We start from the raw sequence: 22,186 nt of genomic DNA on the forward strand, positions 1-22,186 counted from the left end.
AATTCGTGGACCTGCAGTGGATCGTTAGTGATGCCATGCTTGATGGCGCTTTCGGACAATTTCTCGTCCAAGGACGTTGAAGCTTTCAACGACCGCTTTGCCCGGCTACTTCGAGGAGAGCGAACGAGATCAATGACTATCTATCGTCTATCGTACTATACGATACCATGAGTCGTCCTTCTCAAACACGCATGTAAGTCCTGATGTCGAGTTAGATACTTGCGACCACAATTGCAGCATCAGCATGAGTCGGCAGTACCTTCTGTGTCCATGTCGAACGATCACCAAATTTGCAAAAGTTCAACGACTCCATAAACCTTTTCCATACTCAGGAAGAAGTTGATTACGACCGTTAGAGATAACACCGCCGAACGTTCGTTTGTTAGCATATCGAAGCCATCTCATTTCCTTGTCCACGACGCACCATGGAGCCTAGCATTCCTTGCCGACGACCCAGACCCTACTCAACACAGACACCGACATCTGATATATAACACCTCTTCCTTGTTGCCCTATTTTTTCTCTCCATCATCCAACCAACTCCAACAGTCTTTTCCAAGTCTCTCACACTCGCTTCTTTCTACTCCTCCCAAACCAACCAACCAAACCCCAAACCCAATCATCAAAATGAAGTCCTTCGGTGTTATTGCCCTTGCTGCCTCGGCCTCTGCTGCCTACATCAACGGAACCGCTCCTGCCAACGGAACCGTCTACACCACTGAGATCGTCACCGCACTTACTACCTACTGCCCTGCTGCCACCACGTAAGCAACCCGACCTCGGAACAACAGCGAACATGACTGACGGCTTTTTCTGCAGTGTTGTCCAGAACGGCAAGACCTACACCGTCTCCTCCGCCACCACCTTGACCATCACCGACGTAAGTTTGATATCCTTCACCTTTCTGCCACAATTTCCGAACAGCTTGACTGATTTACTCCATGCAGTGCCCTTGCACCGTCGTCAAGACCATGGCTCCCTCTGCCACTGGCTCTTCCAACGGCACTGCCTCTGCCACCAAGCCCGCCATCTACACTGGTGCCGCCAACAACGTCGTCGCTGCCGGTTACGGTCTCGCCGCCCTCGGTGCCGCCGTTGTCCTCCTGTAAATGTCTTGATTGACATGTTTACACGAACAACCTCTGACATGACACCTGTTACGCCCTCTTATATTTCGTATCTCTTCTTCATCTTTCAAAGTGGCATTTCTTCGAGCCTTTTGAAATGTATCTAAAGTTTTCGGTTTGCTTGTTTCTTGGGAAACGGGCCCACACGGTGCATCAGGGATATTCTAGACCCCATTTCTGATGTTTTTGTGGGTTCGTTTTTGGTTTTAATTCTTCTATGGGAGGTTTTTTACATACTTCTTTTTATGATGATTTGTTCATTCTATACTTTACTTCTTCCTGTGTATGCGAGAGTTATGCTGCTCCCACCACGGTTCTCCTGGTTGTTTTCGTTGATGTCAAGCTTGAGAAATGCAGATTCGCCTGTCTGTTGTAGGTGGCTCCACCACCTCGATGTACACATTTGCTATTCAAAGGATGTCTGTATTTCATGCCGAGAAAGCACCTCATTACCTATGGCTACCTCCTATGAGTCGTGACAAGATGCTGAGAGCATAATCATGACACGTCAGGGTGGTCCCCTCACCAGCCAGTCTTTGTGTGTCAAACTCGACCTCATCACTCTTATGTTTGGAAGCAGCAACAGCAATGATCAAGTAGTGGCACATTAATCCTGGATCCCATATATACAAATCCATCATCCTCAAAACGCCACTGTAGTCCCATATATACATACACTACAATCCACCCAGCGTTTATAAAAATCCATCTTCCTCAGCTTTGTACACTCTTTCTATTCCTTCTTACCACCAGCACCGAGGAAATCAAAGAAGCCCTCTACTCCAGAGTCTACATTTGTCAACAAGTCATCCAATGGGTCTGCTTTTCATCAGTATCTTGTATGCTATCGATGTCTTGGAAAAGGATGGAAAGTGGTTGCTTACTGGCGGCATCACCGATGACATCTCTCTTCTTCTTATCGCTGCTTCCGCTGGGGATGGAGAGGAAATCGAGACCGCCGCGGAGGCCTCCCTGGACGTTTGTGAGGAGGTCGTCTAGAGGGTCTTGTTTTTGCATCGTGTCAGTATCCGAGATCGAGATGGCTGGAGTGGTGGAGGATAACGCACTTGCTGGATCGCCAATAACGGCGTCATCTCTCTTGGTCTTGCTACTTCCACTCGGGATGGAGAGGAAATCGAGACCACCGCGGAGACCGCCTTGGACGTTTGTGAGAAGGTCGTCTAGAGGGTCTGGTTGTTCATGATATGTTAGATTTTGCTGAAGTGAGTGATGGTGTGGCGAAGGGCAACACACTGGCAGGGTCTCCAATAACAGCATCGTCTCTCTTCTGCACAGGCAAAGCCGACACAGAACCCACAACTGCAAAAGCAGCAACTATGGTCTTTGCAAAAAACATCGTGATCAATCCGTCAATTCGTATAAATCGTAAAAATCGTCTGTGCGTGTGAATGTTCCTTTTGTTTTTGGTTATGAGTGGGTGATAAAGAGCAGGGAGACGACGGTGTGGACAAGAATATGGATTGCAAGAATTATAGAAGCGCCTTCGAGGTGAGTATATGTCCACCCCCGAACTTTTTCAATTCAGTGGTTCGCTCTCCGTCATGGATTGTCGGGAAGTGAGGTTTGTTTCGATGCGTTTGCCGGACACGGTTCGTTGATCTTGTCGATCCTTGCTTGGAGACGTCGCTCGTGCGCGGCAGCGCGGGGGCAGCTGTTTCGCTGAGGCTGGAGGGGTTCGGAAAGGCCATGGGTGGTGATGGGATTGAGGATATGGACTGTGGAGGGTATGAATTGATTCTGCGAGATGTCGTGCAGCTTGTGCGCATAATTTCGTGCCTGTCTGATGAGCATGCTGGTGGTGGTGATCCTGGTAGATCTGATCAGCGTGGGAGCCGTCAGCCAGCCGCAGCTTGATGGAGGGGCTGATAGGAAAGCACAAATCAAGCTCTGCAAAGCTCACCGTATGACCAAAGGATGGCATGTATAACAAGATAGGTTCAAAGATACGAAGACAGTGAATAGAGGCAACACAGATAATTGAAAAGATAAAATTCACAATGGAACAAAAGTCACAGCAAAGTCAAAAGTGATGTTTGAGGGGTATTTGTGATTTGGGGTATTATGGATACATCATGAAAACCATTGTATGGAGAGCGCTGGTTGCCCTGCCATCGCCGGTGTCGTTGTAAAAAGTGAACCCCTCATAGCAAAGAACTTGAGCTCAACCCTGAGAAGGGGAGCTAGAGATGTTGTCGTGTCATGCCGTCGTGTCGAAAGTCATCATGAGAAAAGACTTGGTCGAATTGATGGTGGTGAGAAGGTTGAAGAACGCTTAGATGGAGTTCTTGTTGGCGGAGGCGGAGCCCTCGTGCTTCTTCTCGTCGACCTTGTCGGAGGCGGCGCCCATGGCACCAGAGACACGGCCGGAGATGGAGTCGTCGGCAGAGTTGCCCTTGGCCTTCTCCTTGTTGGCCTCCTTGGAAGCGGTGGCACCGGCACCCTGAACGGTCTCAGAGACGTACTGGGCGGCGTTGTTGAGAGAGTTGCCGATCTGGCCGACAATACCCTCGTTGGGAGCGTTGGCGTTGGGAGCAGACATTTTGATGTGTGGGTTGGGTTGGTTGTTTGGTTTGAAAAGAGAATTGTTTGGATGTTTGTTGATGAAAAAGAGACGGAGGTTGGTGGTGAGAGGAGCTTCTTAAGTAGCTGGGAGCTTGGGAGTTGGAAGCTGCCAGAGAGCTCACTTCCCAATGCGGGACAAACAACAACGTAGGTCACTATGACGTGTGACTTCACTTGGGGCCACTTTCTCACCTTCACTTTCCCACTCCACACCAGTCCAAGCAATTCTACGGGTGACGATTTACGCTGCTCGTCTTCAGCCACAACACGCTACTTCCTTGCTCGGTCACTGGAGGAAGCCACCTGACGCTGTTTGCGTACGCCTCCGTCTACTGAATCCCCGATGAGCGATTTAACGTGGGGCTCAGGCCGAGGTGAGGGGCAACAGCTGGCCAGCTGGTGGCTGCTGCCTTGTGCGAGCGGGGTACGTCACAGCTACGGAAACGTCATTTTGAGGCTCTACCTTGGATTTCAGCACGTGAGCTGCTCTTTGTGAGGCATGTGAAGGGGCTGGACCTCGCTCTCAGGTGGAGCTTCTCATTAGAGTGATCGAGATTGTTGCTGCCGCTTGCGAGTCCTTCACCGTCTCTGCACCGTCTGGAGCTGTGAGGCGCTGAGCATGGGCGGGATCGAGATGGGAAACATCAAAGGCCAAGTGTCACTTCACAAATACTCGTACTCGTACCTACTTTGCCATGAATAGTTATGTTACCGTTGCACCAAGTATTAATCAGATCGCTCTTCATCCTATGCCGCTGCCAACCGATGCACAACCATGGTCAAGGATTGGAAGGGTGCTGGGTGGAAACGTTGTCAACACGACTTGCACAAAGATGCCAATTGCAAAAGAGCATAGAATACAGAGAATGCATATTTGATCATGATTCCGCGCCTTTCGTGTCCGGTCCAAGAACCTCCTTTTTCTCTTTCTTCATAAACCACGACACAAGATGTGATAGATCGAGGCTTCCATGCCAAACAGATAACCATCTGTTTCCCACAACTCAGGCAAAAAGGCCAGCTATCGACAACAACAAAGACATCAGGAGAGAGGGTCAAATTTTGTAATGTACACGGCAGAGTAGGGGAGTTACACTGCGAGATGTCTAGAATGGAGGAGTGACGGGGCCGGCGGCCATGGCGCTCTCTTGCTGGGCCATAACCTCCTCCTCGGCAGCCTCGATGGAAACGGCAAGACCGACCTTTGCGGCGTTCTGGCAGAAAAGGTCAGTGGTATGTCAAGTATGAATGTACGAAGGATAGCGCTTACCTTGACGTGGTCGAGCTCACCAGCGAAGGTGATCTGGACCATGGGGACAATTCTCTTCTCGAGCAAGACACCGAGCTTACCAGCAGTGTCGACCTGAGCTCTGAAGCTGCTTGCTCTGAAGTCGTACTTGGCACCAAGAGTGGCAACACCCTCCTTTCTCATGCCGCCCATCATGGGGTTGCCGGCGAATTGCAGGTTGAGGTCGACACCAGTCTCGAGCTGTGCGGAAAGTCTTCTCCAGTAAGAACCCTGGACACCACCGGAAGGCATAAGCTGAGCACTGGCGATCCAGTCCTCACCCTTGTACTTGGCGGCGTAGCTGATCATGGCCTCGGGGCCGAGCTGGGCAGCAGGTCTCTGGTAGACAGCCTCAAGACCGAGAGCAAGTCTAGGGGTGATGCTCTGGAGGTAGCTACCAATGAAGATACCAGTAAGAGGACCGTCGAGGATGGAGGGGTTCATGGCCTTGACCTGAGCAGTGAAGTCGTTGCCAACATAGTCGTTCTCGAAGGAGAACTGGGCACCTCCAGGACCAGCCATGGAAGCAGCCTGGATCTGGGTGGTGGTCTTTGTGACCCAGCGGGGAGTCCATCGGTAGTTGAAGCGGGCAGAGAGGGAGAGGTCGCTGTCGAGGTTACCTTGGCAGAAAATCTAGGAGTGTCAACAGGTGGGCATCGAGAAAGCGGCACACAGACGAGCATACCTTGTTGGTGCCGTAGAGGGCGAGGAAAGCATAAGGAGGTATTTGCTGGGAGCCCTGGGAGAAGGCGTGCGAGACCTGGAACAGCGGCGAGACGCTAAAGGCCTTTGTGAGGTCGGCGCGCAGGCCGGAGAAGGACAGGTTGTTGAGGAAGACATCGCGCTGGACCTCCTTTGCGACGTTCTCGACGGTACCAGGGTTGGTGAGACCCAGAGCCTCTCTTCGTGCCTGGAAGGCTGAGTATGTATCCTTCAGCGCCGAGGCCAGAGCATTGTTGGACACAGCGGACAGAGCGCCAGACTTCTTCTCGGCGACAGGAGCCACAGGCGCCACGGGAGGGTAGGGGGTGGTGGTGATGGGAAGCGACGTCATGATGTAGACTTTTGCTGCTGAGGGCGATTGGACGAGTCTTGGGACACCGGCGGCGGAGGGCGGCGACGACGGGACTCTGTTGAAAGACTAAGCGACGGGTCGACTCTGACACGGCTTAGATGCAATGGCGCGCGACAAGTCTTTCGAAAGAGATGGGTTGGTGGTGACTTGGGCGCTCGTGTCTGCTTTGCGCGACCGACGACGTCGATGCCAAAAATTTAGGCCGAGCGGCCACTGGCGTGATTGGACCGATGACCTCCGAGCCTCAAACCACAACTCCGTGGACCGTCTTATCGTCGCTGCTCAAACACGTCCGACTTTGCTTGTTGCTGTGATTACCCCTCAGTTGACTGTCCTCTCTGTCTGCTAAATCCAGTTCTCTACTCTTGGACTGCTCTATCCATCGCCTTTACCGACTGTGCGGTACATCACCCATTCCATACTGCCAAGATCAGCTGCTTGTCTCGTCGCTCACCTGTTCTCGCGGATCACCCTCTCGGAAACTGCTACCAATTTATCCATACCCAGCATACTGATTTTACCGGCATCTAATTGCCCTTTCTTTGACCATGGACACTCTTCTGTACGTCTTTCTCCTTTATGATATCTCCGTCCCTCCTGTCAATCGCAAACATGGCCGTAGTACATCCTTTTATAATATCTCATAACCATGCTGTCGACCGTACATTTACTAAGACAAAACTTCGCATCAGTACGGCCGATGTTATGGCCAGCTCACCAAGTTGGAAGCGCAGATCAAGCACTTTCGTCGATGCAATTCACGATTTGCCCGAAAAAGAGAGCATGGCCCCTGCCCAACTCTACAGCACTGAATCTGGCCGTTTGTTCCACTCTGGCAGAATAGTGATTGCCACAGTCGGTTTGCCTGCTCGAGGCAAAACTCATACCTCAGTTGCTCTGGCCAGGTATTTGCGCTGGCTGGGGGTCAAGACGCGTATCTTTCATCTTGGCGACTACAGGAGAGCGACCATGGGCGAGGGCCAAGAAGTTCCTGACGACTATTTCTTCATCAATGCATCTCCCTCTTCCGTGCTACTTCGTCAGAAGATCCTCAGGAAATGCAGAGAAGACATCTACAACTTCCTCGAGCACGAGAACGGCCAGATTGCCATTTATGACGCCGTCAACCCTTCTGCCGCTGGTCGTATCTCCCTCGCCAAAGAGTTCTCCAAGCATAACGTGCAGACCCTCTTCATCGAATCGCATTGCACAGATGAGAAGATCATCGAGGAGAATGTCAGAAGTGTCAAGATCTCTTCTCCTGACTACCAAGGTTGGTCCGACAAGGATGCCGTCAAGGACTACCTGGCCAGAATCAATGCTCGTATCCCCCATTTCGAGTCCATGGAAGAGGCCGAGTTGCATTACGTGAAGATGATCAACGCTGGAGAACGAGTGATTGTCAACAATTGCGCTTTCAACTACCTATCTCAGCGCATCGTCTTCTACCTTCTGAATCTCCACACCAAGCATAGATCGGTTTACTTCGCCAGAGCTGGTACTACGAGAGACGAGGACTCATACAAAGCCGACGCTTCACTATCTGAGGATGGCGTTTCCTACTCTAAGAAGATGGCTGATGCACTCATCAACCACCGTGAGGACGAGCGCAAGGAGTTCATCGAGAGAGGCGGTCCTGATGTTGCGCTCAAGCCGCTCACCATCTGGACATCCACCAGGCGACGCACAGTAGAGACATCCCACTATCTGGAGAGCCTAGGATATCGTGTGAAACAGCGACCTCAGATGAGTCAACTGAACCCTGGTGTATGCGAGAAGATGTCCGAAGACAAAATCAGGGAACAATATCCTGAAGAAGTGCGCAAGCATGAGCTTGATCCTTACCATCATCGTTACCCTCGTGCAGAGGTAAGACTTGCTAAAAGCGGATTGAGCCCAGAAATAAGCTGACATAGTCATAGTCTTACCACGATCTAGCCGTACGCCTCGAGCCCATCATCTTGGAGCTTGAGCGCGAGCAAGACGATCTGCTCATCATTGCTCATGAGAGTGTTCTGAGAGTGCTCTATGGTTATCTGATGGCTTGTGGTGCACGCGACATTCCCAAGCTGCAATTCCCTCGCGACGAGATTATTGAGGTATGTCTGCAATTTGCCGCTTCTCAAGGTAACCTGCTGACTTTGTTTGCGCCAGATCGTCCCTGCCTCCTACAATAATGAATCTAGACGTATCCACGTCCCAGGCCTTCCCGCTCAAATAATTCCTGACAGTCCCGAGGACTTGAAGCTTCCTGTACCCCCATCAGGAACTATCACTCCATTCTCTGGCTTGGGTACGCCTCAAGGCACAGGTACGCCTGAGTCAAAGGAAGAAGGTATGGCAAAGCCTCTGCCAATGGTTAACGTCCACCCCAGCAGATAGCTAGGGAAGTAGGTTTGTCTCCCGATGCATCGAAACGGTTGTTCGATAGCACGGTCGGAGTTTTGTTTCGTGGTTATCTATTCGTTTCTTGTCAATGTCTTTGCAGGCGCGCTTTTTTGGCCACACTATACCAGTCTGGAGCATCACTTTTGAGGCTCCGGGGCAAATACTTTTCGCTTGAACATTCAACTACTCCGTACAGCACTCTCGATTACAGAATAGCGAAACTTGTGGAAATTCGAAATTATCTATAATCATGACTGCCGAACGTGCACTGTGCTTTCCTCGGTAATGAGCGAAGGTCTCGAACCTCCGCAGAGTTGTCAAAGCACTCCCAAGACATTTCCCTCCACCTCTTCCGCCTAGACGAGCTTTATGTTTGGACTTCTTTCGTGTATTCGAGGCTCTGCAGGATCGGAACAATGATCGCATACCAGGCCTGAGCAATAAACATGCCCCAATCGAGCTTAATCCAATGGTGGCTTGGGACAGTCCCGCGCCCGAAGGAACGCGCAGCGACCATGCTGACCTCTCAGGCTTCAGCTGCGACTTCCTTCGTTTTCGCGAAAGAGAAAGTAAACTCGGACTAGTTTGACCACAAGAAGTGCAGGATGACTTTGTTTTTCCGCCGAGATACATTTAGATCTGCTGATTGCTCTCTTTCCACTCTTTGTACACACCCGACTCTTTACTGACCGCGACTTTTGATCTTTGTACCCAATCTCTCCAGCACGCAATCCACGCTTGTCCCATCACGCAATTTCTAGCCAAGCTGTGCTCATGCTGCATACACGATAGCATTCCACGCGGACGACTCATCAGCCAAAGCAAGAAATACATATATGCGAATTGCTGGCCTTAGGGTTTTTGATACTGGATTACCTTTTTCCTCTGCTCTCTCTCTCTCTCTCTCCAGATCTTCCAACGGTGCCCCGACTTTTCTTGCTATCGACGAGCGATGAACGCTGAAAAGACTACTCTATCCAACGGTTTCGCGCCGTTAACGACATCAACGGTCAACGGAGAGTACGCGACCATGGCGTCCATAATCACATCCACCTCACCACGATCACGGAATCAATCCGGAGAACAAGATGAAGACGATGAAACCAAGTCATTACTCGATTTCGAGAACCCAGGACCGGCGACACTACTCTTCTGTCTGATCCTCAACATGCTCGTCACGATATCTTGGTACTACATCAACATCGACACCTCCGTGGCCGACACGATAACGACGAGTCTGCTATGCCGCTACATCTACGACGCTCTGGTACTCATACCCATGGGCCTGTTCTCGCTTTTCGAGTGTCTGTATTGTTTTGGCACGTTGCTGTGTCTGAGAAGAGACGACCGCGCACTTTGTATTGCAAGAGTGGCACTTGGAGGCATGCTCGGCGCGTCGGTGATTGTCAAATTTGGACTGGGGGCTGGTGTCCTTGATGCAACTTCTTGGGCTCAGTTGTGCTTCTGGGCCGTCACCGGAGTGTTGCCTGGTGCTGGTGCTGTGGCTCTGATTGGCTTCTCCTGGGACTGTATGTACTGGGGTTGCTCGAGGGAGGACGCGAGTGTGGTGGTGGTCATGATGGATGAGAAGAAACCACTTTTGGGGAAGGAAGATGTTTGATGCATAACGTTTGTCATTTGGAGTTGGAAGCAGGAAGACTATGGGACTGCGCAATGAGACGCAGAGTGAGTTCGAAGCAGGCTGCTTCTGTCACGACAGGCACCGCCATAAGGATCAATCTATAATGGCTCAGGCGTTCAGCCATGTACATACAGACGCTCAATACGCGATATGTCATATTCTATACAGTCTCATCAGCTTTTGAAAACACGATCTAAATCGCGAGGCCGTCAAATTGTTCGCGAACACATCTAGGCTTCACCGGCTTGCTTCCAAAGATTGCGGAAGCCAGTGGCACCAGCGATCAAGCCGAGAACACCCAGCCAGTCGTTGCTCAGAGCACCAGACTCCAAGCTGTAATGGTATGAAACCGGCGCCCAAGCCAAATTGACAGTCATCTGCCTCTTCCACAAGGCCTCAGCTGCTTGTGTCTCCGCCTTTGTGGCAGCGCTATCGTCAGACGATGTGACGGTGGGCTTGAGCTGCCACACACGAGCAAGTCGCACAGCTTCCAGTGCAATATATGCCATCCAATAGCGCGAGCTCCACACCCACCACTTATTCTGCTGCTTTGTGTTGAAGCACTCGCCACGAAGCACACCCTTTGACGCCAGATATGCCACATTCTCATACCACTGGTACAAGGTGATTGTCCAGATCTGACCCCATACGGCAGTCTTGATAAGGCCATCCTTGGGCGGACTGTTCCACGTGCTCTTGCCCCAGGTATACAGATCCAGCGTCTCGACAAAGACACGCGTGAAGCATCTGAAATCGCTGATCAACTCTGACAAAGCCTTGCTGCCTGCAATAACATGGCTGAGTTTATCATCGGGAGGTGACAAAGTCGCAACGACTGTTTCTCCGGGTAGCATGACGGCACCGAGTTTGCGCGAGACGGAAAGGAGGAGACGGCGGTATCGTAGACCTTGGAGGCGGGAGAGCTGGGTGTAGACGATGATGAGGAGGTATTGAAGTGTGCAGAGAGTCTTGTCTCTTCCTGCCGATGTGGACATGACCCGAATGAGTCGGTCGAGCATGCTGTCGCTTCTGCTCGCAAGCAGTCGCGCGACGTTGTTGAGGTTCATCTGTGACATGTTTGTAGCCATATAGAGGAAGCTTCTGTGTTTCGGCGATTGGAGCAGCGATAGTGCTATCGTCTTCTTTGCGAAGCCGGTGTCGCTGGAGATGGGCCGAGTGCGTGAATCGATTTGGAGACGACGAGGAAAAAGAGGTCAGAGATACAGGAACAAGGGGCCTACAGTGGTGAGTGCTATTGCCGAGGGTTGCGACAAGATCTTGTTCTAAACAATTCATGGCCGACGGAGGACGCGGCATACCGAGGTTATCGTCGTGCGACAGGCCGCCTCGGCTGCACCTTCTGCTTTGCGCCATCTTCACATGCTTCCAGAAGAGGCATATCCTTCCGAACCGACGACAACGTAAATCTATTCACCCACGTTAGCCCTTAGGACTGGTTCTCTGATGCTATGCGGCATACGTTCTAAAGCTGAGTTAGTTTTAGTGAGAAGTCATGTACATGCCCACTCGTTTTGCTGCTGCAGTCTGCCATGTATCATAATTTGCGCACATTCACCTTCTGAGTCACCACAGACAAGACAGCTGATTAGTCTAACTGCTGGCCTTTGCTAGAGTCCAGGTAAAGCTATAAGAAGAGGTCTTAGCCCAAGCTCTGCATCTTTTGTTCATCCACTACCTACATGACACAATCTACTATCAGGACTAGAGGTGTTCATACTTCCACTTCATTGTTTATTCGGTCTTTATCGGTCTTCATCATCGACATGCGGCCATTTTCAACAAGCCACTCAGCCTTATGAGTGGCCAAATTTCACCAAGCCTCTTGCAAGAGCCATTTCAACCATCAAGATGGACGAAAGCCATCTAGCTTCGTCCATGTCAAGCATCACAACCACGATCCAAGTTGTCCAGTTGCCTAGCCACACAACTTCATCGTCGTTACAAGCACATCGTGCACCCAACACACAGCTAACGAGCTGCCGGCCTTCTTCTTCTGCTTCTTACCAAACAAAAACATCACAAAATTCGTCACATCAAGCCAGCAACCAGCTGCCAAATGTCCCTGCAATCGCAAACTCCACCACGTCAACCCCGTTGCACCTTCGTTATCAAGCAACACAATGGCTCAATGAAGCCATACTCGTCATTCAACACAATAAACACGATCACCACAATCAAAGCAAAGGCCAAAAACCACTGCCGATCACCCAACCGCACGTTATGAAGAGAGATCAGACATCAGCGTCGCCCGAATCAACAGAGCGTTCCGCAGCAGCCCCGACTGCTCAATCTCACCATAAATCACTGCAACAACCAACAAGACGCACGCTATGAAAAGAAACCAGACACCAGCGTCGCCGAATCAAAACGGCGTTCCGCAGCAGCCTTGACTGCTCAAGTTCACCATATGCTATCGCAACGGTTATGAAGAGAAATCAGACACCAGCAGTCGCCAAATCAAAAGCGTTCTGCAGCAGCTTTGACTGCTCCTTTTCACCATTTACCACCAAACAACCACAACGATCCAAGCAACCCGCTTTAACCAACTGCAACCAAAGCAATATCAGCCTCTTTGCTAAAAGCCCACTTTTGCAGAAGTGGCCATCAACACTATCGGGTCACTGCACCATGTCGTCGAGTCCACGGATTCCGGTCACAGAGTAGCACGCCATCCGAGATTTGTTATCACCATCAACACTATCAGTTCACTGCACCATGTCGTCGAGTCTACGGATTCCGGTCACAGAGTAGCATGACATCCAAGATTTGTTATCACCACCAAGATAAATCATGATCATCGTGATCATCATGATCAACACCAATAACGTTTCTTTGCTGCACCAAGCCATCGAGTCACGAAGCTCTGTTCAAAGAGTCGCGCATTCCAGAACGTTTTGGTCACCAACAACGCTTTTCCACAAACAAGTGTCATTGACACTGCCAGATCGCTGCACCTTGTCGCCGAAGGGTCTTCAAGTCGCACTTTCTGAAGAAGCAACCATCGCTATTCAAGTCTACTACAGCACCATGGCATCGGACCTTCGGGTTTCTGTCAATGTGTCGCGTATATCATGACACCAGCGATGATGAACCATACCGCCATCAAAGTCTGTTGCTGCACCGAGTCGTCGAGTCACAGAACTCCGGTCATCGTGTCGCGCATTCCATGACAGCCAACGGTATCATGCCATTTGTCGCACCAAAGTCAATGGGAGCCTTTTACCCAGTACAAAGAGTCGCACATTTGAAAGCATAACCCTCATACTCGTGAGCGAGAACGACAGAACTACGATGCCATGATTTGGTTTGAGACGAGCCATACATGTCACGTAGACTGCGAACGCTTCACACCGCCATAAACGCCATTTGCATGCAACTTGTCAATGGGAGATCATCAGCCCTAACAAGAACTGTATCTATGAGACGTGCACCACCTACTACGTAGTTTTCCATCGCCATCGGCTGACAGACTGTTTGCACCTTGTCGACTGTTTTGACGGACAGGACATAGCCGTGCACAGCTGCAACGTATCGCGAACATCAACAGATGCTGCACCATGTCAAGGCGACGAACTTTGACACAGGGCTGCGCATCAAACAAGAGCAGAAGAAGCAAGACGCCAACAAACAACCACCAACGCCTACCATCGGCAACAACATCAACAACAAAAGAAGTATCAAGCCTATCCATTGACTCAAGCTTCCCATCTCTTCAACGGGCACCGAGTTCAATCAACTTCTCAGGACACTCAAGCTTCCCATTCCTAAGGGCAACAAGTCCGTCCAATCAACCAGAAACAATCGAAGTCACCACCAACAACCGAAGTATGAACAACCTGCCAACCACAACGACATCTCAAGCTTCCCAATCTCCTCAACAGGGCAACGAGATTTGTCAAAGTCAACTGCCCGTCATGTCAGGGAAACAGATCACCACGCAGCACAACTATCAAAAGGCAATCTTTTCGCAACCACACGGGCTAGTCTATTTGGGTTTTTTCCGCTTTCCCAAAAGTAACAGACTGATGATGAAATTACCAAGACATGAAGTTGGCATGTATGCTTTCCCTTGGGCAAGGGGGCATTCTACTATACTTCCATCTTTGGTTTCTTTCATCTGTGTTAGATAGAAAACATCATTTTTCGGATCAGGTTGGAGGGATTTTCTTGATCACTTCGCAAAAAGTTGCCGTAGTTAGTTTTTTGGGAGGCCCTTTCTTTCTTTTTTTCTTTTTTCGGCTATTTTTGTTATTTCTTCATCTTCTTTACTTGCAGCCGCTGCTTAGCTACCAGTTGTTGTGAGGGGGAGTAGGAGGGGTACTCTGAGTTCTAAGGCTTTCGATTAGCTACCAATTGTCCTAAGGAGGAAGAGGTTCTCAATTTGTTCGAAGGGGGAATTGGGTCGGTATTTGAGAAAATCAAATATTCTTGCTGCAATCATAGTGTGCTACTTTCCTTGTGTCGTGTGTGACGTGTGAATCTCATCTAGTCACTTGTGCTCGTACTGAAACTCATCGAAAACAGTTGTCATGGTTATGGATGTGAATTTTTGTGGTATCTTATGGTCATGAATAGAAATAAGAAGAAACAACCAACTCCTGCAAATGCTTTTGTTATGTACAGTTCAGCTTAGCTCGTCAAAGCGTTTAAACAATGTGAGTAATGAGCTTGCCGGTGTTGGCACCCTCGAACAGCTTGAGCCAAGTCTTGGGGACATCCTCGAAGGGAGTAGGAACGATGGTCTCGTTGGCATCGCCAATCTGGATCTTGCCGGAGACGGCAGCATCAGCGATCTCCTTGATCATCTCGGGCCAGCGGGCACCAGCATCAAGGACGATGAGACCCTTGATGGTAAGTCTGTTGGCGATGACCTCGAACCAGTTCTTGAAGCCAGGGGGAGTGCTGTTGTTGTACTCGGAGATGGAACCGCAAGCAGAGATACGACCGAAACGCTTGACACGGGTGAGCATCAGGTCCAAAATCTCGGTGCCGACGTTGTCGAAGTAGACCTCGACGTAGCCTTCGGTCTGCTTGATCAGCTGCTCCTTGAAGTCGGCATCGCGGTAGTTGATGCAGACGTCAGCGCCCAGGGACTCGACCCATCTGCACTTGTCTGCGGTGCCGGCGATACCGACGACACGCTTGCAACCAATGATCTTCTTGGCGATCTGGACGACCATGCTGCCGGTTGCGCCGGCGGCTCCGGAGACAACGACAGTGTCGTCCTTGGTGACGTTGATGTGCTCGAGACCGTGGTAGGCGGTGACACCGGTCAGGCCAAGGGCGCCGAGGAAGTGAGTCTCCTTGATGCCGGGGATGGGGTCGACACGGGTGACGTAGGGAGCGCCGAGGGTGGTGTCGATGACGGCGTATTCGCGCCAGTTGGTCAAGCAGTTGACGAGGGTGCCCTTGGGGAAGTCGGCAGCCTTGGTCTCGAGGACGGTAGCAATACCGAAGGAGGACATGGGAGCGTTGATCTCGACGGGAGGGAAGTACATGCGGTCGCTGTCTCCTGTTAGGGATTGAGAATTCAACTGTGTGAGATTGTTGTACTCACGCATCAACACCCTTCTGGATCCAACCACGCTGGGCGGGATCGTTGGAGAGGTAAGTGGTCTTGACCAAGACCTCACCGTCCTTGAGCTCTGGAAGGTCCTGCTCGACAAGCTTGAAAGTGTTCTCATCAGGCATGTCGGTAGGGGGGTTGGAAAGAATCCATGCGCGGGTAGTCTTAGGGGCAGACATTTTGAATGTGTGGTGTTTGGAAGGGTGGTAGGACAGAGAGGGGAAGGGAGGATGAGAGTTCAAAGGCAAGGTGATCACTGCGGGGCATGAGGCTTATATACACTGACGCTATAGTACCATGATGGTTTGTAATTTGTCTACAGGCCGCATCATCTCATGTAAGCATCAGACCGGTGAGATTAGGCTCGAGCATGAACGCCTTCAACGGCCCTATCACAGCATGAAACGCAAGGGCCCTGACTCTGTTTTGGTAAGACATCTCCAGATATTTGCATGGGTAACGACGCTTATGGATGATAGTCTCCTCAACTTTGATAGCTGTTCTTGTGGCAACGTGGAGAAAGCTCGAGCGCTCCAATTCTTCGAAGTAGAGGCTCTCGTCCAGTCCTCAAAGATCTTCAGAAGACCCTGAATTCGTTCGCACTCCCGAGTTCGCAGAAAGATTCGAGTCAGGTCAGAGGCTTTTTGGTGACTCGGACGTGTCGTTATCCGAAGATCTGACATCCGGCCCTGGCGATCTTTCGAACTAGGTAGCCTTACACACGAAGCTTTGCTGACATTTCATGTTCGAAGATTGTCTCAGTGTGAGGTCTTTCACTACTTGTCTAGCCGACTATCGCGACATTGTATACTTGAACACCTTGCAGCGAGTTGTCGAGTGGTTTCGAAGTCGACACAGATCGAAGGAAGCTCTTCGCAAGAAGGGTCTGAGCTTTCCACGTGGGGTGCTGCAGAGCAGGACCGTGCGAAAAACATCAGACCGGCAGGTGAGAATGAGGTGTTCAATTGAAAATGAGCCGCCGGCCGGTGCGAGAAAAGAGCGAGCCGTTCGCTCGAGTCTCAGTAATCTCAAATGTTCTTCAAGCACAACTCAGACCAATGCCAAAGACTTGAAGGTGGTGAGAGTCAGGACTCTCAATGCCATGCCAACACAAGGAAGAAACTTGAAGCCTTCGCGACTGGCATACGTAGTACTGTTGGAGCGAGGAGGCATCTCGCTTCCGAAGCGATAATCAATCAATTGGCGCTGCAACAAGCATACCGCGTGACAGAGATCAGAGATCAGTCGTGTAGCAACAAGGTTGGATAAAACAGACGAGTCAAGAAACTAGACGTCCGGCTCTTTCACGGCAACCCAGCGGAGAGAAAAGCTGCACTGAAGCCTGCCAAATTATCCTGTTCTCAACCAGCCTTTTTCGCGCCCTTGATTGAAAAACCTCAAGCACAACTCAGAGTTGCAAAACACAAAAATACTGCCTGCTAGCATGGCTACCAGGAGCAAAAGAATGGAGTAGCTGGGAATCGAACCCAGAACCTTCTCCACTCAGTAATGCTCGAAGAGCAATGCTAAGAAGATGTCATACCACTAGACCACAACCCCATTTGATGATGGAAAATTGCGTCAGACTATAAAATAATTCCGTAATTGTAAACGCGTGGCGGAAGCGTGGTCCTGGCATGGTAGTCACGAGGTTCATCGTTCATCTCAATGGTTATAGGTACAATTTAGAGTATGCAAAAGTGATCTACACGCACCCGAATCTGACATCCCGTCTTCTCCGGTGTCTTGTGTGTTTTCGTTCGTGTGCTCGTGAACCGACAAACAGGTTGTACACTTTCACCATGCTGTTTAGATTGACAGGAGACAAAAAGGTATTTCAAACCATACCTCACTCAACACAATCGATATGGTGCTAAAGATGACATTTCACAAGAAGAGACTATATAGGCCTACATCAATGTGTTAATTAAGTCAGAATAGTCCGTTGCTGTCGTGGTATGTTGGTTTTAGGGTTGGAAAGCGTGGTTGCTGGGGTGACCCTGTATTTCTTCCATAGCTTCCTTGCAATCATCTTTCGTCTTCGCTTTGCCTTCCCTTTTGATCCATCCTCGCGAAATTTACCTCGAGCCGCGATTTCAGAGCTCAGCAGATGTGAACCCGATTGCCGACTCATGCGAGAGATTGGATGATCATGGATGCAGGAGAGCAGATCTGGAATGGGATTTGTGTGAGAAACATGCGTATTGATGCGCTTTCAGTTCTGTTACAGTAATGCTATGCTACCCTCGGTTCAATATAGTTGTCCGCCGCCTAGCAATGTTGCGTCCATCCTATTGTTACAATCCGAGTCCCATGTATTGGTCCATTATGTACCATCTCCCTCGTGTATCCTTTCCTTCCTTTCCCTTCCATTTAATGCCAGTGGTCGTACAGTAAATAATGTCATAGTCTCATCATGTGGTAGTAGTGGTTGTGTTGTGCTCAACAGGAGCGTCTGTGGTTGTTGCGTGAAGAGCGGAGGTTGCGTCGGTGATTGCAGTATTCGCAAGGGAGTTGTTACCATTAGGATTGCTAGTCACGCCAGCGCTGATATCGACATTCATCATGTCAAAATCGTCGAAGTTGAAATCAAGTGATCTTCCGGGTGTCATAAAGGTAGGCATGGCATCCGAAAACTCGAATTGACGGCCAGGGCTGAGGAATGGTGCCTCGTGGTGGGCATCGCTCAGCAGTTGTGTCAGCTGGCGAGTGAAAGGTGTCATCTGGTTTCTAGACGGTGATGACAAATTTGCCCACCTGGACGGGGTAGTAGGGAAGAGGTTCTTAGCCTCAGCTGAACTAAAGGTGGGCAAGAACGTCGAGCCTTGATTACCGCTAGGTGTGCGAGTGTTGCGTGCAACTGTGCGAAGAGAAGAGCGAGATGGTGTGGGGGTCTTGAGGAGAGTGTCCTGATGATGGATAGAGTTCTTCTCAGGAGTCTTGCGAGGTGTCTTGAAGACATTGGGCGAACACTCGAACAGATGTGCAAGATCATCATCCTCATCCCGAGGTGGGCAATTCTCTTTATTGGGCTCCTCCACGAATGCCATCTCGATGATAGTGCTTGATTGAGGCTTTGCACCAGGGAGAGCGAGGTCATCGAGTGTTTTCATCTGACCATTTCTCTCGCGAGGAGAAGGGAACAGTAGACGGCGCGTTGGTCTAGGAGTTAGCTCAGCTTCGACCTCGATAGGGCTCTCTTGGGAGCCAACGAAGCGGGCAGGACTGCTCTGAATGGCACGATGCAACGCTGCATCCAGCTCTGGGCCAGTCCATTGCTTCTCGTTTCCGTCATGCTTGGGTTGAGGCTGCATGCTGCTAGCTCTCGGGCGATTGGCAGGTGGTGCAGTCTCCTCACTCGTTCGCTCCTCACTCGACCGGCTGTCGTTGTCGTTATCATTGTCGTTATCGTCCTCAGGCTGAACAGCATCAGTGTACAATGCTGAAGGCTGATCGACAAAGTAGTCCGACTGCGGCTCCGACGGACCAGCAGGTGGCATAGCCTTGCGCTGTTGCTTCTTGCGCGAGACCGCCTGCTTCTTGACCCACTTGTCAGCAGGTCGCATCACTTTGAACTTGTTGAACCAGAGGCCGCAAGCTACTTTTGTCAGTGGTTGATCATAGACTGTGGAACCGCTCGACTTACGATTGCACACTTGCATAGTATCAAACCCTATCGTTTGCTCTTGGGAGTCTTTGGTCTTACGCATGGATTTGATGATGCGATACTTGATAGATCTTTGCGTGTCAGGATTGCGGTCGAGCACCTCAATCCCGATGGTCACATTTTCACTCTCTAGGTCCATGTCGTCGGGAGAACCCACGACCGTCTTTACAAACAAATGGCGCCAAGTTGGTGTTTCGATGGCACCACAGTGGCCGCAGAAAGGAGGCATCTCACCATTTTCGATCGACTTTTGAAGCTTGTCTTGAATGTTCTTCTTTCTCTGCGCTCCGGAGCCACTGCGAGGAGCTTTGAGGTCAGTGGGTGCAGGTGATGCAGCATCGGACCTCACAATCATTGATGCAGACCTCGCCATGCTAGGCTTGTTTGATTGTAATTGTGGTTTGGGCGGCAATGCCACAGAATTTCTGCGTGAATTTTGGGCCAGCACGGCATTGCGGGCCTTCTTGCGTGACAGTTCTGCCTGAGCTGCAGCGGCGGCATCGTCCATCTTGCCGTTGTTGGACATTTGCATTCGTGTAGGCAGCAACTCTGGAGGACCGGGTGTCTGCTCGATGAAAGACAGTCCTGAAGGTGGTGCCTGTGTTCTCGGCCTGTACTGAGCGGCGATTTGCATATCCTCCTCACATACAGAACGATCTTCGTCATCGTCATGACATTCAAATGCCGAGCTCATATAACCTGAATCAGCAGGTCTAGAGAACGAAGGCAGCCCTGGACTAGAAGGCTCGGGGAGAAGAGGTGGTGACGACGGAAATTCGGTAGGGGTTATTCCAATGTGATCGGTCACGGCATCTTCTGGAGAGCTCATAGCCGAGTCAGAAGGAGGTGGAAGACAGCTAGGCGTGGGGTCGTAGGGAGAGTTGTAGGTCTGGGTTCTGGCAAGAGACGACTCGCGACGGAGAATGCTTCCGGCATTGGGTCGGGATCCGGGAAGGTTGATTTGTGGGACTGGCGTCGGGACTCTGGGAGGGGGCTCCAACGAGTTGCCCATCATACCGGGACGCATGGCGACAGGCTTGTGCACGCGGATAGATGCTGCAGTACTGGCCGTCACGCGCAGTGAGTCTGAGGGGCCACCAAAAGTAGATTTGCCACGCCAATCAGCCTGTGTCACCTTGACTCTTTTCCTTGCTGAGCCCTCCTCCTGATATTGCTCCGATCCGGCCATCGATCCTCTGCGCTCGTGGTGCATTTCACTCTGCATTGACATCCGTGATGAAGGTCTGGCGATGTTTTCGGCAGGGTACGTTTGAGGTCCAGATTGGTTCATGGCAGGGCTGTTGACTCGGCTTGGAGGACCACTGTAGGATGGGGTGGGACCCGAGAAGGATGGTTGACCATGGAAGCTAGCATTAGACCCTTGTCTTGGGCGTTGGAAAGACATCATGTCATGGTCGGGCATATCCTGTCTCATCTGGGTTGGTGTGTGGCCTTCTTCGAAAGGAGCTCCAAGAGAGAGGCCAGATTGTGAGAAGGAAGCGGACCAGGCGTTAGGATCGAAGCCGGCAGACATGGCGGGGTTGAGGTTCCGGTAGATTTCCATGCTCTTGATGAAGTCACCCTGGACGGGCTTGGGTACCGGGACCAGCCTCAGTTTGACTTCCAACGTCTCCTTTACGCCGTTTGAGAAGAGGCCCATGATGTTTTTACAGACGCGACCGGTGATCATCGTCTTGGATTGGTATGCAGGGGCAGTGGGGGTGGGCGAGGCGGCGGCAAGCACGGACGACAGCATTCCTTGGCCCACCAGTGGCGTCTCATACTCCGAGTAGTCGTAGGCATAGATGGTGAAGTCGCCTTGGGTCAGACGCGACACGAGTTCCGGACTGGCCGATACGATGGCGCGAATACATGTTCGAAGTTCGATGACACCAATCTGAGTGTTCTCGTCGATAGGGACTGTGGGGACGTGGAGGATGTCGGGGAAGCGAGCGAGGCAGTTCGTCTTGTTGTCGTTGTCGAACGTGTAAAGGACCTTGACTAGAAAACCATCAGCCGAAGTTGGCGCCATCGAAGAACCATCGACTTACCTCGCATTGGACGCGTTGGAATGTCGAGGAAGGGATTTCCTGGTGTCTGTGACGCGTCCATGTCCATAGCGAATGATGCCGGAGACGACATTGTGTGCAGAAGGCGGGATTGAAAGGTTGTGGGTGACGGATGTCAAGGGATCTTCTCGCCGGGTTACAGCATACTAAGGGGGAGAAGAAGCAGGAAGACGAGAAGGAGCGATGGGCGTGTTGAGTTCTTTGAAGTCGGAAGAAGGGAATTGAAACAGAGACGAAGACGCGAAGAAGCAAAGACGAAATTACAAGGTCGTTAGGTATGATCTCAGACAGGGAGAGGTTGGTTCGAAGAATCGTGGAACGCGACGCGAGCCCTTCGCGTAGATGTTTTAGACTGGATGAGGCCCGAGAGCGACACAAGAGTTATGCCGTCACCGTTGCCAACTGCGATTTATTCAAGAACGACGCTTTGATCTCCTGAAGCAACAGAGCACCGATGGGGGAGCTGGGGGAGCTTTATATACTTGATACCTGGCGATAAAAGAAGGTACAGATTGCATCTCAGTTCTGCTGATGAGGAAGGAAGGATGCATGCTGACCACAAGCGCCCGCACAAAATCAAGCATCAGAGGTCCATGCGTTTTATCCGTGCGCATAACTTAATCTAATCGCAGACATCTCCTTCGCGGTCTGCCTTATTTTTTGACACAAACATGTCTAGGTTTTGTACACCTCGTTTGCCACGAAGGCTCGGCTCTGGTCGTGTCGCTCACAAGATCGAAAACAACACCCAGACAGTTTC

At 50.9% G+C, this 22,186-nt stretch overlaps 9 protein-coding genes across 9 annotated transcripts; 4 read left to right on the plus strand and 5 right to left on the minus strand.

The window, feature by feature from the left end:
* Positions 1-627: 627 nt before the first annotated feature.
* M438DRAFT_351743 (uncharacterized protein) lies at positions 628-1,109 on the plus strand (the record flags this gene model as incomplete). Its single annotated transcript, XM_029906743.1, has 3 exons — positions 628-764; positions 820-880; positions 948-1,109. 3 exons carry the CDS (start codon positions 628-630, stop codon positions 1,107-1,109), a joined length of 360 nt encoding a protein of 119 aa, XP_029764670.1.
* Positions 1,110-3,175: 2,066 nt separating this feature from the next.
* M438DRAFT_342079 (uncharacterized protein) lies at positions 3,176-3,715 on the minus strand. Its single transcript, XM_029904661.1, has one exon. The coding sequence runs from the start codon at positions 3,685-3,687 to the stop codon at positions 3,421-3,423; it is 267 nt and encodes an 88-aa protein (XP_029764671.1). The 5' UTR covers positions 3,688-3,715; the 3' UTR covers positions 3,176-3,420.
* A 1,101-nt stretch (positions 3,716-4,816) lies between these two features.
* Positions 4,817-6,052, minus strand: M438DRAFT_371407 (translocase of outer mitochondrial membrane complex, subunit TOM41; the record flags this gene model as incomplete). Its single annotated transcript, XM_029908257.1, has 3 exons — positions 4,817-4,924; positions 4,981-5,631; positions 5,684-6,052. 3 exons carry the CDS (start codon positions 6,050-6,052, stop codon positions 4,817-4,819), a joined length of 1,128 nt encoding a protein of 375 aa, XP_029764672.1.
* A 282-nt stretch (positions 6,053-6,334) lies between these two features.
* M438DRAFT_342081 (6-phosphofructo-2-kinase/fructose-2,6-bisphosphatase-like protein) lies at positions 6,335-8,712 on the plus strand. The gene is made up of 4 exons (XM_029904662.1): positions 6,335-6,635; positions 6,766-7,942; positions 7,996-8,172; positions 8,228-8,712. Exons 1-4 carry the CDS (start codon positions 6,622-6,624, stop codon positions 8,453-8,455), a joined length of 1,596 nt encoding a protein of 531 aa, XP_029764673.1. The 5' UTR covers positions 6,335-6,621; the 3' UTR covers positions 8,456-8,712.
* Positions 8,713-9,413: 701 nt separating this feature from the next.
* M438DRAFT_371409 (uncharacterized protein) lies at positions 9,414-10,082 on the plus strand (the record flags this gene model as incomplete). Its single annotated transcript, XM_029908258.1, has 1 exon — positions 9,414-10,082. The coding sequence occupies one exon, from the start codon at positions 9,414-9,416 to the stop codon at positions 10,080-10,082; it is 669 nt and encodes a 222-aa protein (XP_029764674.1).
* A 251-nt stretch (positions 10,083-10,333) lies between these two features.
* On the minus strand, positions 10,334-11,179 carry M438DRAFT_331398 (uncharacterized protein; the record flags this gene model as incomplete). Its single annotated transcript, XM_029903403.1, has 1 exon — positions 10,334-11,179. The coding sequence occupies one exon, from the start codon at positions 11,177-11,179 to the stop codon at positions 10,334-10,336; it is 846 nt and encodes a 281-aa protein (XP_029764675.1).
* A 2,261-nt stretch (positions 11,180-13,440) lies between these two features.
* Positions 13,441-14,360, plus strand: M438DRAFT_85522 (uncharacterized protein). Its single transcript, XM_029910358.1, has one exon. The coding sequence runs from the start codon at positions 13,682-13,684 to the stop codon at positions 14,252-14,254; it is 573 nt and encodes a 190-aa protein (XP_029764676.1). The 5' UTR covers positions 13,441-13,681; the 3' UTR covers positions 14,255-14,360.
* A 209-nt stretch (positions 14,361-14,569) lies between these two features.
* Positions 14,570-15,986, minus strand: M438DRAFT_85525 (NAD(P)-binding protein). The gene is made up of 2 exons (XM_029910359.1): positions 15,682-15,986; positions 14,570-15,629 (listed from the first exon to the last, which is right to left on the minus strand). Exons 1-2 carry the CDS (start codon positions 15,867-15,869, stop codon positions 14,771-14,773), a joined length of 1,047 nt encoding a protein of 348 aa, XP_029764677.1. The 5' UTR covers positions 15,870-15,986; the 3' UTR covers positions 14,570-14,770.
* Positions 15,987-17,868: 1,882 nt separating this feature from the next.
* M438DRAFT_342084 (uncharacterized protein) lies at positions 17,869-21,910 on the minus strand. Its single transcript, XM_029904663.1, has 3 exons — positions 21,409-21,910; positions 19,337-21,358; positions 17,869-19,288 (listed from the first exon to the last, which is right to left on the minus strand). Exons 1-3 carry the CDS (start codon positions 21,497-21,499, stop codon positions 18,105-18,107), a joined length of 3,297 nt encoding a protein of 1,098 aa, XP_029764678.1. The 5' UTR covers positions 21,500-21,910; the 3' UTR covers positions 17,869-18,104.
* Positions 21,911-22,186: the final 276 nt, after the last annotated feature.

The sequence above is a fragment of the Aureobasidium pullulans genome (genome assembly GCF_000721785.1).
Source record: "Aureobasidium pullulans EXF-150 unplaced genomic scaffold scaffold_2, whole genome shotgun sequence".
NCBI lineage: Eukaryota > Fungi > Ascomycota > Dothideomycetes > Dothideales > Saccotheciaceae > Aureobasidium > Aureobasidium pullulans.